This window comes from Canis lupus, chromosome 26, assembly GCF_048164855.1.
Source record: "Canis lupus baileyi chromosome 26, mCanLup2.hap1, whole genome shotgun sequence".
Taxonomy (NCBI): Eukaryota; Metazoa; Chordata; class Mammalia; order Carnivora; family Canidae; genus Canis; species Canis lupus.
Window position 1 is genome coordinate 30,823,001 of NC_132863.1, and position 14,804 is coordinate 30,837,804.

Sequence of the window (14,804 nt, forward strand, 5' to 3'; positions counted from 1 at the left end):
GGTGAGTCAGAGCAGCGACAGAAGCTGGAGGCCCGGCCGTGGCAAACCTGGATCGGCCGGGGAGCCCCACCTCGCTCTTGCTCCCACATGCTGTCTGGATAACTTCTGGCTTCACGGGAGGAAGCAAGTCTCAGATAATGACAAAGCTTTTGCTCCCCCTTCAACTCTGCACCTGCAGAAGCAGCCGCATTGAAATGCTTCCTTTTGAAGCTCGCAGAAGAATCCTGGGAGTGGGGACCAACCTAAGCACGTTTGCTGGGATGTCTGAGTAGGCGCGGAGAGGGCCATGTGCACCAGCACGTATGTGATCACCCTCATAGAGCAAGTCCGATCGCACAGCCGGGATCTGACAGGTAACACGCAGCAGCTGCGTGATTTACAGGGACTGGTGGGGCGAGCTCTCCTCTCTCACTTTGAGATCCTGAGTGCTTCATATAAATATTTATGGGAGCCTGGGCCTCCATTAACCCCGCCGGTGCCACATTTCACTCGTTACACGGTTCTTGTGTGTGAATGAATGTGAGGGCCAGTGTTCAACACACAATGCACGTACGTCTGTGCATGTGAGCATACAAAGATGGGCATGGACCCATGTGCATTTTGTGAGAGTTCATACATACATAATCATTGTGGTTCAGTGTAAGTGTAAATCCACACAGGTATATGCATAAGTGTGCACATTTTGCACATGCTGTGTGAGACGGCATATATATATAGCAGATAAGTACATGTGGGTTTAAGTGTGTGTACCTTCATGCCTGCCTCCGTGCACATAAACATGAGTTGCATGCGTGTTTATGCATGTGTCTGTATCTATGTGCTGGTCCAACGTTTCCACACCACACCAGAAACAGCTATGGTTAAACTAAGGATAATTCCATCAAAACTGCCTCACCTAGAGGCTGCTGCTTCTGGAGACACTTGCTCTGCTGATTATGATCCATTTACTGAAAAGTTCAACTGAGAACAGATGAAAGGTGAGGGGTCTGTTAATTAATTATGAAAAGCACCAGTATCCCAAGCTAGCAACACCCAAGTGGGCCTCCCCCACCCCACACATACACACACACACACACACACACACACACACACACACCAGGACCACCCTAAGCTGCTGGCTTCTCTGTGAGAGATTGAAACAGGAGACAGAGTTTCCCTCCAACCCCCTTGTCACATTTGTCCTGCTGGATCTCCAAGTGCCCACTGCCCATCTCTGTGTCTGGGCAGGAAGTCTCATGGATGGAGAACAGTAATCACACCCCCAAGAAATGACTACCCCATGCAAGGGGAATTAGAAAGGAATTTTCCCCAAGTTCCCCGTCCCCCCAGGTGTTTCAGATAAGAGATTGTGAACTTGGTGGAGTTTGGTGCCAAAAAAAACAAATTTTGATATCAGATAGGACGGCACTCAAATTTTAGATCCTCCACGGGGTGACCCTGGAGGTGCCTACTCTGGGCCTACCTATCCATCTCGGATCTACATGGACAATAATAATCCACATATCAGAGTTCAGTGAAACATCATGACAGGACTAACCTCATGATTTGACCACACCTCTTGTGCTCTGTGACCTGGTTGCCCCTGGTCAGTGGAAAGGGACATATGTACCAGGCTCCAGCTCCCAGGACATAAAAGAGGGAAGATGTAAGCCCTGTGTTGAGAAGTGAAGTCCTTTGCTGCCCACTCAGGGAAAGCAGAGCTGAGTCCCCAGATCCATCCTGGCCCAGGGGCACCACCTTGGTGGGAAACAGGTGCAGGTAACCCTGGCAGGGTCAAGGCAGTGAAAGCGACATCAGGAGAAACAAGGGGACCTGAAAAGTGAGCTCCTGATTCCCGATGGAGGTCACAGGCCAGGCCCCATGCCTGCCTTGCTCTCTCCAGCTCTGAAAGGAGCAAAGAGCACCCTCCAGCTTTCCCCTCCCTCACCCCCACCACCATCTATTTACTGGAAGGAGTGCAAACCCTAGTAAAATGCAGAGCTCAATTCTACAAGAGAAAGCGTGGCAACATAAATTTTGAATTTGTGCACTTCTGCCCCCTTCTCACACTGAAACTGACTTCTCAGAAAGTACCAGGCCTCCTCCTATTGCCTCAGCTGGCCTCAGTGGCTGTCCACCCGCCCCCCCCCACCTCCACCCCCCCCCAGCCTAAGGACAGGATCCTCCTTTTGATACAAATAAAAGAGAATGTGTAACAAGCAGCTGTTATTTAATAGGAAAACAACTTCACATGCAAAGAATGCAGAAGGGCAGCTAACACGGAGTTGTGCTTCGGAACAAACCCCTATCAATAATTTAGGTGGTTTTCCAAATTGGAGCGGCAACTTATCTCCAGCATTTAATTTCTTGGAAGTGAGAACAGCAAACTCTGATTCTCTTATCTAAACGCATCTTTTAGGATAATACGTGCAGCACAATGGAGAAGGGCATTAAGATAGTAGGAGGATCCATGGAAAAGGCATGTAGAACATGGTGCAGGTGTGCAAGGCCCAGAGAATGTGTGCTCCCCAGCTGAAAGGACTGCTCTCTGTGGCCTGGACGCCTGCTCCCTGGAGCAGAAGGGAGGAAATTCCAGCAGCAGCAGCAGCACCAACAGCAGCAGCAGAGGCAGCAGCCTTCTCTAACAGGAAGCTAGACCTCCACACCAGCGCCAGCCTGGGAAGCCTTATGGTGGCTTCTTCCGCCGACCAGGTCCAGCGTGGACCAAGGACTCTCCCTTTGCTGCGAGCTAGCATGTCTCCGGAGGGTACTGTGCTGGGCCCAAGCTTGGGAGCAGCTCTCCTAACGGGACTTTTTTTTAGAAGGGCTGCTGATGGAAAAGACTCTGTCTGCAAAAAGCACCCTTTGAGGACTTTTATTTTGGTGGGGGGAGGTGGGGCAGAGTAAACCTCTAATCCTCCCTTCCTTACATAACAAATCCAAACACTACTATCTCTGGGAGAAGAGGCCAGGCCACCAGACAGCCGCTGTATGGGGAAGGGTTACGCAAGAAGCCAGTTCTGGGTTTTCCTTTCTGAAAACAGAGGGGCTCTGAAGCGGGATTTGCATCTCTAAGCGTGCAAGGGACCCAGTGGAATCTCTAAACCCAGCTGTTTCCCCCGGGGGCCCACAGAGAAAGAACTGGAGGAGTAGGGGTGGGTGGGTGGGGGAGTGGGGGTTGGCCTGGCCTGACAGAAACTGTAGCTTTAGTGGGGTGTGGGGGGGAGCCAAAGGACCTTGCTGCTGTGCTCCTGTGTGCAGCTCCACTCTGAGCCTCGGAGGACAGGCGCAGCTGGAGTGTGGGTGGGAGGGAGGTAGGCACCCCCGACGGGAGGGGGGTTTCCACCTGCCACAAAAATGCCCAGAGACCCTGGGTCGCAGGAAGCCGGGCGGTGACCAAATGAGAGGTCTGGGTCGAGGGCCGGCGGCTTCCCCGGCTCCTGCACCCCCGGACAGCCGGGCGGCCCTCTCGCCAGCGGGACCCAGCTCTGACCACGTCAGTCCCCACCAGCCCCGCTGCCGCGGTCGGGGGGAGAGGGGAGGGAAGGCTGGGGGGTCCGTCGCAGCCCACAGGGCGGGAGCCCAGGGCAGCCGGCCGAGCCCCGGGGCTCCAGAGCCCAGGCCCAGGCCCGCGCCGCTCCCCGCACTTACCGGACACCTCGGAGCCCGCAGCCGGAGCTCCGGTGGCCAGGCTGCGCCTGGAGGAAGGGAAGAAGGGAAGAAGGGACAAGGAGCCAAGACGTGGGGACAAAGTTTTCCGAAGTGAAGAGTTTACCAGGGAAGGGCTGCGGGGAAGGGGAAGGCCAGAGTGAGGACGCGGGAGACCGCGGAGCCGGGCGGACGCCGCCACCCCTGCGGCGCGGGTCGGGACCGGGGCTCCCGGGTCGGCGCGCCCAGCGCCATCCCCGACCCCTCGCCATCCCCTGGCGGCGGCCCATCCCCAGCCTCCCGCACAACCGAGCCAAGCGGGGGTCGCAAGGCCCGAGGGCGGCGTTGGGCAGGGTGGGGGGCGCTCCTCCAGCCGGGACCGGCCTGGAGCGAACCACCGTCCCAGGGCCCGCGTGTGCCCCGCGTGCGTCGCCGTGTGTGTGTGTGTGTGTGTGTGTGTGTGTGTGTGAGAGAGAGAGAGAGAGAGAGAGAGAGAGAGAGAGAGAGAGAGAGAGAGCCGGCGTGGGTCCCCCAGTGCGGGCGCAGGCCTGTTCCCTGGGGATGCGCACTGGCGTGGGTCCCCCGGTGCGGGCGCAGGCCTGTTCCCTGGGGATGCGCACTGGCGTGGGAGGCTCCCGGCGCTGGAGGATCTTGCCCCCGGGTCGCGGAGGATCGCCAGGGGCCCGCGGGCCGCGGGGGGCCGCAAAGGAGCCCGCGGGCTGCGCGGCGCCGCGGGGCGGGCAGGGGCGGGCCGGACGGCCTCGGGACCCCGTGCGCTCCTCCTGAGCTCGCGGGCGCCGGCTCTGCCGGTCGCGGCGGGTCGGGACGGCGGGCGGCGGGCTGAGACGCGGCCAGGGCTTGCCCGCCCCGAGCCTCTGGAGGTCCCGGCCTCCTCCCGTGCGCTGTCGGCTCTGCCCTGCGTGCGTCCCGGGCCGACTGGCGCTCAAATAATGGGTTGGTGCCTGGATTGAGAGCGCCTGCAAGGGCACCCCGTGTGGGTGCTGGATGGGGTGTCTGTGCGTCTGGGTGTCTGTGTGTCAGTGTGTCACTGGGACTACGTGGTGTGGTGGTCAGCTTCTCAGAGATGCAATGGGTCACTCTGAAACGGCCTGACCCACGGTGTCATTCTAGATGCTGGCCTCACTGGCTTGGTGTCTGTGTTTCTGTGCTCTGGAGAAGGGAAACCAATGCCTTGGAGTTTACAACCAGAGGCTGTTTCTAGCAGAGAGGCCAGGAGACTCTAGAAGTGGGAGATGCCAGTCCTCTCGGGATTATTCCAAAGGGAGTCAAACCTCCACCACAAGGAATCAAGGCGATCTTGGTCTCCAGATCCACGCAGCAGGGGCTTCTTCTGGTGCTCAGCCTGGCCGAGCCTTCTTTCGCCCCACAGGGGATACACTTGTACATGTGGGCATGTTCTTATCAAGTTTGTACGTGTGCACTTGTACACACAACTACCCAACTAATCGTACCCCCTTGCTCCCTTGCACTCGGGTAGAGCTACTTCACAGCCAAATTCAGCCACCATCCTCCTCCCCGATCACAGCCAAAGACTTCTGTGCCCGGCACATCTTTGGGTTAGTGAAATGAACTGGGCCTTGGAATTTAATTCAAGCCAGAACCTGACTTCTACTAAACAACACCAAAGCACTGTTAAATGTAAATCACTGCTGCTAGTATTTGCATCCTTACTTTTAGGCCTTTTCCCTGGTCTGTCTCTACCAGACCCCAACCACCACCCCCAGGATTCCAGCGATCCTGGGCCAAAAGCTATTCCCTGCTAGTTTCAGCCTTCCCTTCTTTCTCTCGGTTCTTTCTAACTCTAGTTCCCGGCTGGGGGCTCTGCAGCCGGGTTTTTTACATCTCCCCATTCAGGTCCCGAAGTTCCATGTTAGGAACTCTGGGCCAGAGAACCCCAGGGCTGGAAGACTGAGTCCCTGGGACTGCAGATACTCCGTCTGAGGTGAAGAGATGCCCCTTGAACCCATCCATTGCCAAAGGAGCAGAGAAGCCTTCTGGATCCGGGAGGGATGTGAGGGACGGTGGGAATCCCACTCCAACTCTCAGGAATGTCTGAAGCCAACTCTAAATTATAGGCAGGATATGGAGAAGGCTGAGAGGGGTTTGGCGTAACCTAGGCAGGACACCTTGACTCTAAGAATCTGGAAAAGGAAAGGAAAGGTATTGGGCCCAGCTCCCAGTCTGCAGTCAGAGTCACTGTATCAAAATGATGCCCCAAGCCCCTTCTTGCCCCCAGTCTGGAGGGTCACTGAAATCCCTGTCCAGCCATGCAGTGCTCTTCTGTGGGTCTGAGGGTTCCAGATCTGAGTGGCCTGAGAGGCATGTGTGCCCAGGGCACACCACCCCCAAAAAACAGGTCCATGAGGAAGGGCTTCCTGTCTGAAGGGCCTTCTGCCCCAAGACCTGTGCTGGATTCCACTTGCTTCTGCAAGCCCTGGGTGATGGGGCATAGGCCTCTACTCAGGGCAGACAGGCATCCTTGCTCTGGGCAGCAAGATGAACTGGGCAAGAGAAAGTCGAGAGCCTTCCAGCCCAGGTGGAGTGGCCAGAGTGATAGGACCAACTGTCTTTTTTGATGGCCAAAAAAGACCCTGCTTCCCTATCAAGGGGCTCCTGGCTGCTTGGGATCAGCCAATCTCTACCTCAGAGCCGGCAGGCTAGCAGGCTGGTCCTCATCCCCAAGTCTGAAAGCCCCAAAAAAGTGTGCCCCCCCCCTCAGCTCACAAACCAGCTCCTGAATGGGAGTCTCTACCTAGAGTGAGAATCAGAAACACATTTGAGGCTCATGTACGTACACACTCACAAGCAAGGGAGAGATTTGCCCAGACTTGGTCTGTTTCTCCATTGGCCAGGGAGGGTGAGAGTGTCCCCAAATTGATGCAACTCTTAAAAAAGCAAGAGAAGAAAGTCAAAGTCAGGCGAACGCAGAATCCTCTAAATAAACACCATTTCCATGGTTTTAATAAGCAAAATAGGAAACCATTTTAATAACCAAAAAACAGAAACCAGTCTGAATAAAACTACAATAGACTAGGTTTTAATATTTTCATATCATAAGCAGGGTTTGAAATTGATCCCTTATTTTACATGAAATAAAAACAAATTTCTGTTGCAGCAAATTTGATTTCAACACAGTTGAATCCGTAAAAACCGAAGCTCGTTTCTGATGCAGGACGAATATCCACAATATTTAAAACTGCAAGCACCATGCGGTTCATACAATCTTGTTATTACTGTTAATTTATCAACTAATACAAACTCAAAAAATGCATCCGGCCAGCAGCGCCAGCAATTTCAAATGGAAACTAAAAAATACGCTTTCATTTTGGTATTTTTGTCAGTGCAACTTAAATCCTTTTACTGACCTGCAGGAAAAAAAAAAAGTAATAAAGAAAAACACCCAGATTTTCCCTATAACTACTATACAACTGAAGGGGGGTAGGAGGGAAACACCACCAATATAACTCACCTGCTATCTCAAAAAGCAGGGAAAGAAACACACATAACGTGTTGGTCTAAAGGACGCGCTTGAAAGTTGCAAAATTCCTTGCCAAATGTTTGGGTTTCCGGTACTTTCTGAGTGTGGCGGTTGGTTCAACACAAGTTTAGGTCACCACTGGGCAGTGTCAGGGCTGGCCAAGCCCGCTCACCCGAAGAGCACTGCAGCCACAGCAATTAGCATGAGCCTGGAGGCTTCTGAAGGGATCCTGGGGGCGATTTGGATGGCATTAAAAAGGCAAATAAGATCTGTTTTCCTTTCGTTTCTTGTTAGGGGTGTCCATTTTAGCGAAAAGATGAGGTGGGAGTGAAGATATTCCTGGCTGGCTCTGGGGTGCGGGAAGTCCGCAGCTGCCCTGCCCTGGTACCCAGGAGCTGGGACCCCAGAGTCCTCTTTCTTTCGACACCACCAAAATGGAAAAACTCAAGTGGAAGGGACAGGGGGACCGAATGGAGACAGGAAAGGGGAGAACACATGCAACTTCCAAGGGTGCCCCAAGACAAAGTTGTTTTCTGATGCAAAATGCCCAGAACTTTTTTTTTTTTTTACTTACAAAATATAATGCCATAATAATAATAAACCCAAACGAAGACACTCTGCTTGCTGCCATGTTCTCTAAGCGGTTTGGCGGGGCGGGTATTTACAAGCCGACAGCCGGGACTGAAACCCGGCAAAGCAGCCGCCGGAGTTTCTGAACTGCGATCCCTTCTCACTCAAAGAAACAAGGGGGTTATGATCCATGATCAACAACATGCTAAAGTTAAACAAGAAAATGGTACAAAATAGAAATTATTACCATACATGTCCAGCATGCAGGATTAATATTTTTAATGCAGATTTTCGTATTTTTTTTTCTATATAATCGAGCAGGCAATAAAACTGATGAGAATTGCGCGCAGAACGTCCTAACTGAGGCCCGCGCGCGTCTCGGGGCTGAGAGCCAGTGTTCTCCGGACCCTGGACGGACAGGTCCGTCTGTCCTTCCTTCCTTCCTTCGCTCAGCCTCGCCTCGCGCCTGCCGGGACGCCAGGGTCCCTCTCCTCTCCTCTCCTCTCCTCGCTGCTCTCCTCCTGGTCAGGGCTGCGCTCCGGGGCCGCGCGCGGCAGCGGCCTCGGCTTAGCGCGCAAAGTTCGGGAAGCCAGGAGTCTCCCGACGGCCTTGGCGACTCCTCGGGACTATGCCTCGCCGCCCTCCAGCCTGGAGAAAAGTTGCTCCGGGACTTCCCACCCCCTCGTCTGGCTCTGGCCCTGCTCGAGTCTAGGAGGCGGCGCTGGCGCGCCCCGCTCTCGCCTTGGCCAAGGTCCCCTGCCTGCCCGCGCGCCCGCCCGTCGCCCGCGGCCCGCGCGCCCTTCCTCCCTCCCTCTCCCTCAAGTCACACAGGTCAAGGCCGGGGCCGAGGCGGGGACAGGATCCGGGGGAGTCCGGGGCTGGGGACGCGGGACCGCGGGACGGGGAGTCCGGGCCGGGGCAAGGGCGGGGGGGCCGGGACCCGCGACGACTCACAGAAAGAACTCGGGAGAGGAGGGGCTGTCGCTGGTGGAGCCCGCCTCCCTGAAGCCGGAGTTGGCGAGTTTCTCGCACTTGACCTTGTAGGCGTCTCTTTCGCGGGCCAGCCGGGACACCTCCTGCTTAAGCTGCTCCACCTGCTGAATGAGCTGCGTCTTCTCGTTCTCCAGGTGGTGTTTCTGCTGGACGCGTTTATACCTGCACGACTGGGCGTAACCCCGGTTCTTCAGGGTCCGCCGCTTCTGCTTCAGGCGGATCACCTCGTCCTTGGTGAAGCCCCGCAGGTGGCGGTTCAGCTCGCGCACGGACATGGACACGAGCTGGTCGTCGGAGAAGCGGTCCTCCACGCTGCCGCCGCCGCCGGCCGCCGTCGCCGCCGCGGCCGCGTGCGGCCCGGGCCCCGGGTGGCTGGTGGGCAGCTGCTGCGCGGGGCTGGCGGCGCTGGACGGCGGCGGCGACGCTTGGTGGTGGTGGTGATGGTGCGGGTGCGCGTGCGGGCCCAGCTCGTCGTGGGGCACGCCGGCGCCCGGGTAGGCGTGGTGCGGGTGCGGGTGGTGGTGGTGGTGGTGGTGGTGCGCGCCGCGGAAGCCGTCGAAGCTCTGCAGCGGCTGCGGCACCGGGTGCGACCCGATGAGCGCCTCCACCGCGTCCTCGGGCGTCAGGTTGAGCGCCTCGGGGTTCATCTGCTGGTAGTTGCTCGCCATCCAGTACAGGTCCTCCAGGTGAGTCTTCTGTTCGGTGGGGCTGAAGCTGGGCGACGAGGGCACCGAGCTGCACGGCGTGCTGAGCGGGGTGGACGACACCGAGCCGGCGGGCTGCAGGCGCGTGCAGGGCCGGCCCGGCCGCTCCGCGCGCCCCAGCGGCTCCTTCTTCACGTCGAACTTGAGCAGGTCGAAGTCGTTGACGTACTCCATGGCCAGCGGGCTGGTGGGCAGCTCGGGCCCCATGCTCAGCTCCGCGGCCATCGCGGACGCGAGGCGCAGCCGCCGCTGCCGCCCGGGAAACTTTGCGGCCGGCCGGGGCGCGCCGAGCCGAGAGCGGGGGCGGAGAGCGGCGAGCCCGGGAGGCGGGGAGGCGGGGAGCCGAGGAGCCGAGGGCGCAGCGGGCCGGGGCCGCCGGCCAAGCCTTTGTCTGGGGACGCGGCGGCGCGCCGGAGAGTCCCGAGGCTGCCTGCGCCGCCCCGGAGCTCGGGCCGGGGCCGGGGCCGCGCCGGGGCCGCGCCGGGGCCGGGCCGGGCCGGGCCGGGCCGCGCCGGGAGGGGCGGAGAAGCGAGCGGGGCGCGCGGCGGGGCGGAGGGGAGGCGCCGGCCGAGCGCCCGCCGCTCGCTCTCTGGCTCCCCTGCTCTCTCGGGCTCCCTCGGTCGCAGCCGCTCGCAGCCCGGCGGTGCAGCTGTGCTCGATCCGGCGCCGCCGCCGCCTTTTATCGCCTTCCTGATGTCACCGGGGCGCGGGGGCCCGGGCGGCCCAGCGCGCCGGCCAATGGCTGCTCGGCCCCCGCGGCCGGCGGCGCAGGGCGGGGCGCGCCTGACAGCTCCTCCGCCCCCCGCGTCAGCTGACTGGCGGCCCGAGCGGCGGAGAGCGGCGGAGGCCTGGCGAGGGCTGGAGCCCGGTGGGACGGCGCGCCCCGGCCCAGCCCCCCGCCCCCTGCGGGGCCCGGCCCCCACCGTCTCGCCTGCGGGGCGCGCCCCCCGCCCCCCCCCCCGCCCGCGGGCCGGGCCGCCCCTTTCACCCCTTCGCGCGCTCCCCTGGCTCTTTGCCCTTCGCTCCCCCACCCCCAGCCCGTGTCACCCCCAGGAGGCCCGCGAGGAGCGCCGCGACCCCCCCCCCGAGCCCTTTGTTCCCCGCGGCCCCCGCCCGGTGGGGCACGTCCCGTGGGCGCGCGGCTGCTGCGGGCCGCGGGGGTGCGGGCCGTGCCTGGCTGCGCTTCTGCGGGGCTGCGCGTATTTGCGTCTTGGGGGTGGGTTTGCGGCTCCAAGAGTTGTGTTCAGACCCAAGCCTCAGCCCCGGGGGACCCTCCTCGGGCCCAGCAGGGGCCGCTCCCCGCCCGGCGGGTGCGGCGGCCGCGGCCGAGCCGGAGACAGGACTCCCGGGGCCCCGCCGCTCCCCGCGCCCGCCCCACCCACAGAAGCAGGAGGAGGACGGGGGCGGCGGAGGAATCGGCCGGAGGGCTCTGAATTCCTCTCCGCAGCCGGACGCGCGGAGCCCGAGCTCCCGAGGCCTGGGGCTGAGGCCGGTGCAGGACGGTGCTCCGGGCGGCTCGCGGCTGCTGGGGAACCGACCCTGTTTTTGTTTGAACGTTTTGTAACGATTTAGCAGATCGCGGCGTCAGCCCGACGCGAGTCTCAAACAGACATAAAGTGCGACCCCAAGTGGCCACTGTGCGCAAAGGCGCGCGGCGCGGCCCGGCCCGCCCCGCCGCCCGCAGGCTGGGACGACGCCTCGCGCCCAGCTGGGTCTTCCCAACTGGTCCGATCCAGGCCGGCCCAGAACTGAGGCTGTGTGAGCACCGCGGCCCAGGACTGGTTCCCCTAGAGCCACGCGCGGGTCCCCGGGTCCCGTCCCGGGACCCCGCCGCGAGTTCGGCGCTGATCGCCGCGCGTGAAACTAGCGCGCGCCCCAGCTCGGGGCAAGGGGGCAGAGGGGATGCGGGAGGGACCCTGGGATGCCCTTGGGCAGCCCCCTGCGCGGGATGGTCAGGGGCCGGGTTACGCCAGTGGCTGAAAGCGGAACGGCCACAGCGGAGGGGCCCAGGGCTGTCCGATGAGAAACCTCCCCGGAGCGCAGACGGGGAGCCCACGGCGCACGAGGCATCCGGGCGGGGCTTGGGCGCTGCGTACCCCTCCTGACTCGGGCTCAGCATGGCCCGGGGGGGGGGGAGTCTCTTCCCGAGACCCCCCCAGCCCGGGCGCAGGAACCGGATAAATCGCAAATTCGCTGTACCCGGAGACCCGACCCGCCTCCCGCGTCGCCTTCTGCTCTGCAGCTTTGGGCGCGTGCAGCGAAAGGCAGAAGCGCGCCCTGGGTGAGTGTGTCCCGGCCGCTGCCCGTGCAGAGCCAGCACGACTGACACCGCGCGTAGGGGTCAGGTGGGCCACACCCGTGCGGAGACAGGCAGATTTATTATTAATTATTATTATTATTTTATTATTATTATTATTATTATTATTATTATTTTTAGTGTGAGAAGGTAAAATAATTTGCCTCCAGTTAATCTGAAAACTCTATTCTTTTGCGCCCTCGGTGCAGCTGGGGTGGGGTGTGGTCTCAAGTCGCCTGTTTTTAGTAAAGTGAATATATTTGAACTAAAACGTGAACTGAAAGGTTTGGATCAGCAAACCTGTAACGCTGGAAGAGCCCGTCCTCAACCCTTCGCAGGAGCGTGCTCTCGGCAGAAACCACTCGGCGGTCTCCCGGCAGAGCCTGGGCCCTGCAGCCGCCCCACCTCTGCCCCAAGCCGGGCAGCGGGGACCAGCCCCCTCCCTGCCCGGGTCGTGTTAGCACACGGTGAGAGCACACCCGCACCGCGGCTCAGCGGGGGAACGTCTGGAGGCCGTCCGGGTCTGTGCAGACTGGGGCTCCGGGCTGAGGCGGTCAGGGCCGGACAGCGCGCTAGGCGCTCTGGGTGCCGCTGACCCCCAGCCGGCGCGCCCTCCTTCCGGGCCGGGAAGGAGCCTGGTGGCTCCGAGAGCACACCTGAGGCTGTGGACCCCTGCGTCTGCACCGAGGCTGCCTGTCGGGCCAGTGTCCCCCCTCCCACTCCCAGCCCCGGGGCTGCTTGACCTTCGCTGTCCAGGACAGGAACCGAATCTCGCAGTGTGGCCTCTCTCAAGGCCCGAGGGGTTCCCTCCGCCCCGGCCCTGAGGTTCCAAACATCCCCCTCTCCTGGGGCGTCCGGCGGCCGTCTCAGGGCTTCTGGAACTCGGGCTTTGTCTGGGCAGATGCGCTCCTCCTTTGTCCCTGTACCTCCGTCTCCGTTGCGGTCTGTCCCATCCCCTGGGCTCGGACTGCGCTATCTGCGTCTATCCCTAGGTCCACCTTCCCCCCAAACCTGGTTTCTTGCCACGCTCCCAGCCCAGCCAGTGCCTCCTCTCCAACCCCACCCCACCCCCCAACCACCTCCAAAAAAATGTTGGAACTGGGTGAGTAAACAAGGCTCGCAGGTTGCTCCTGAACAGAGGCCGCTGCAGGGCAGCCCACCTCACTTCTCGGCCTAGCCTCCCCCACACCCGCAACTCTCCGCCGGGGGGTCTCGGCGGGCCCCAAACCCTCTGGCCTCTCTCGCTCCCCCACAGCCACCACCGGCTGCCACCTCTCTGCGCCTGGGGCTCTGGGGATCAGTGCGCCGGGGTCGGTCAGTGGGGGCAGTTCCTGGAGGCTGCGCTCCTGGCCTAAAAGACTAGCTGGGGGGGGGGGGGGTGGGAGGGGGGGAAGAATAGGAAATGGATGATGGAAGAAGTGGAGAGTCCAGGAGAAGCAGAGGGAGGCACCGAGGCCCAAGACACAGGAGTGGGGCGTGGAGCCCCCAAGGCTCTTTTGAACTGGAGCCGAGGACTGTTGTTGGCGGCCAGAGCCCTCTACTGAACAGTTTGGCGTCTCTTGCCCCCAAAACTCCCATCTGAAGTTTTCACCCATGCTCGACCTTCTTTCCCTACGCACACCAAGTTGGGCCAGAGGCGATGCGTCCTGGGCGCACCACTTTGGGATTCTCCAGCTGTATCTGATTGAGCGAGAAGGCTCTGCGCTGCCCGCGCCACCGCGGAACCCCGGGGCCCTCGGGGTGGGGTGCACCGAGAAGTTCTTCTCAAGGGAGCACTACCCTCCGCCAGCCGCCCGCTTGGAGGTTCGCTGCGCTGCTCCTGCGGGCTGCTGTTCGGCAACCCGCTAACCCGAGAGTGGCCCCGCGGCGCGCTCTCCGTGCGCCTCCAGCCCGGCGCGCCGCTCCCCGCCGCCCGCAGCCCCGCAGCCGCGCTCAGCCTCTAGATGCACGGTACTCCCGTCGTTTCCTAAGGGTTGCGGTGCTTGGCACAGGAGCCGGCGTCTGTGTGCGTGCATGAGTGCGGTGGGAGGTGTGCAGGAGCAGTGTGTGTGTGTGTGTGTGTGTGTGTAAGCAGGGCACAAGCACTGCTTGGAATCACAGAGCCGGAAGCTCCTGGCCTAAGTGCAGGGTGGGTTGCAGGATTGTACTCTCCCGGGTCTCCAAAAAGGCCAGTGGTCCCAACCGCCCCAGAATGAGTTCGACCAGAGAGGAGCTAGCCTTCTGCTTCCGAGTCACCCAGAAGTCCATCACCTGTCTCCTCCAAAATGCCCAGAGGTCTCTGCCACCTTCTTCAAGGCTCAGCCAGAAGGATTCTGTTGCTCCCACTCCCTCTGAGCTTCCTAAGACCTAAGAAGAGGCAGGAGCCTTTTCTTCCTCCTCTTCCTTTTTCCCAAAGGCAGCTGTCACTTCCACTGTCCCCTGCCCCACACAATGCCCATCAGATTCCAACCCAGTGCTTCCAGAAAGGTATGCTTGGGCTTCTGGTTCCTGGTGGCCTTGAGCACCCAAAGGACTCCGTGGTCTCAGGAGGGAGCCAGAGTGACCCTACTTTGCAGAGCCCTTCCCCCCACTCCCTCTCCTGGGAACCAGAGACACCCCCAACCACCCCCACCCACACAAACACGCTTAGGAGTGAGAATTTATTATTAAAACTGTTTCATTTGCTTCTTTTTATTTTGTTTTAACATAAATACTAGAAGTTTTTAAATTACATTACGTGGCTTACACTTTATTCCTATTGGACAGCGCTGTGTTAGACACCCTACTGGGCAATATTGCCTCCAATAGAGATGGGGTATTGGTTTGTGATATTCACTCCCATTTGGATGGGGACTTGCAAAGCTTTTTTCCTTCAATTCTCACAACTCCATAAGGTAGCAACTATTATTATCCTTATTTTGCAGAGATGTGTAGGCAAGCAGGTAAGTACAGACACATAGCGGTTTTATCAACCTGTTTGGTCCTCACCGCTGCACTTTCAGGTGGGGAGGGTTATCTATACCTACACAGAGGAAGCTCTGAGAGGCAAAGTGAATTCTTTGGCTACACAGCAGCAATGAGCTGGGGCTTCTGGCCCCGAGTCCAGGATTCTGAATACTATGAAGTATGTGATCTC

General features: G+C 59.9%; 1 protein-coding gene and 1 long non-coding RNA gene across 2 annotated transcripts in view; both read right to left on the minus strand.

Annotated features, from left to right (window-relative positions):
• Positions 1-3,695, minus strand: part of LOC140618457 (uncharacterized) — a 111,016-nt gene extending 107,321 nt beyond the window's left edge. The window contains exon 1 of the long non-coding RNA XR_012018591.1: positions 3,631-3,695. This is a non-coding gene — a long non-coding RNA (uncharacterized lncRNA). The remainder of the gene's footprint in view (positions 1-3,630) is intronic.
• A 2,910-nt stretch (positions 3,696-6,605) lies between these two features.
• On the minus strand, positions 6,606-9,842 carry MAFB (MAF bZIP transcription factor B). Its single transcript, XM_072801021.1, has one exon. The coding sequence runs from the start codon at positions 9,616-9,618 to the stop codon at positions 8,647-8,649; it is 972 nt and encodes a 323-aa protein (XP_072657122.1). The 5' UTR covers positions 9,619-9,842; the 3' UTR covers positions 6,606-8,646.
• Positions 9,843-14,804: the final 4,962 nt, after the last annotated feature.

Bases quoted from the DNA above. Each gene is read 5' to 3' on its own strand.
- MAFB (XM_072801021.1), bottom strand. From the start codon at position 9,618: ATGGCCGCGGAGCTGAGCATGGGGCCCGAGCTGCCCACCAGCCCGCTG.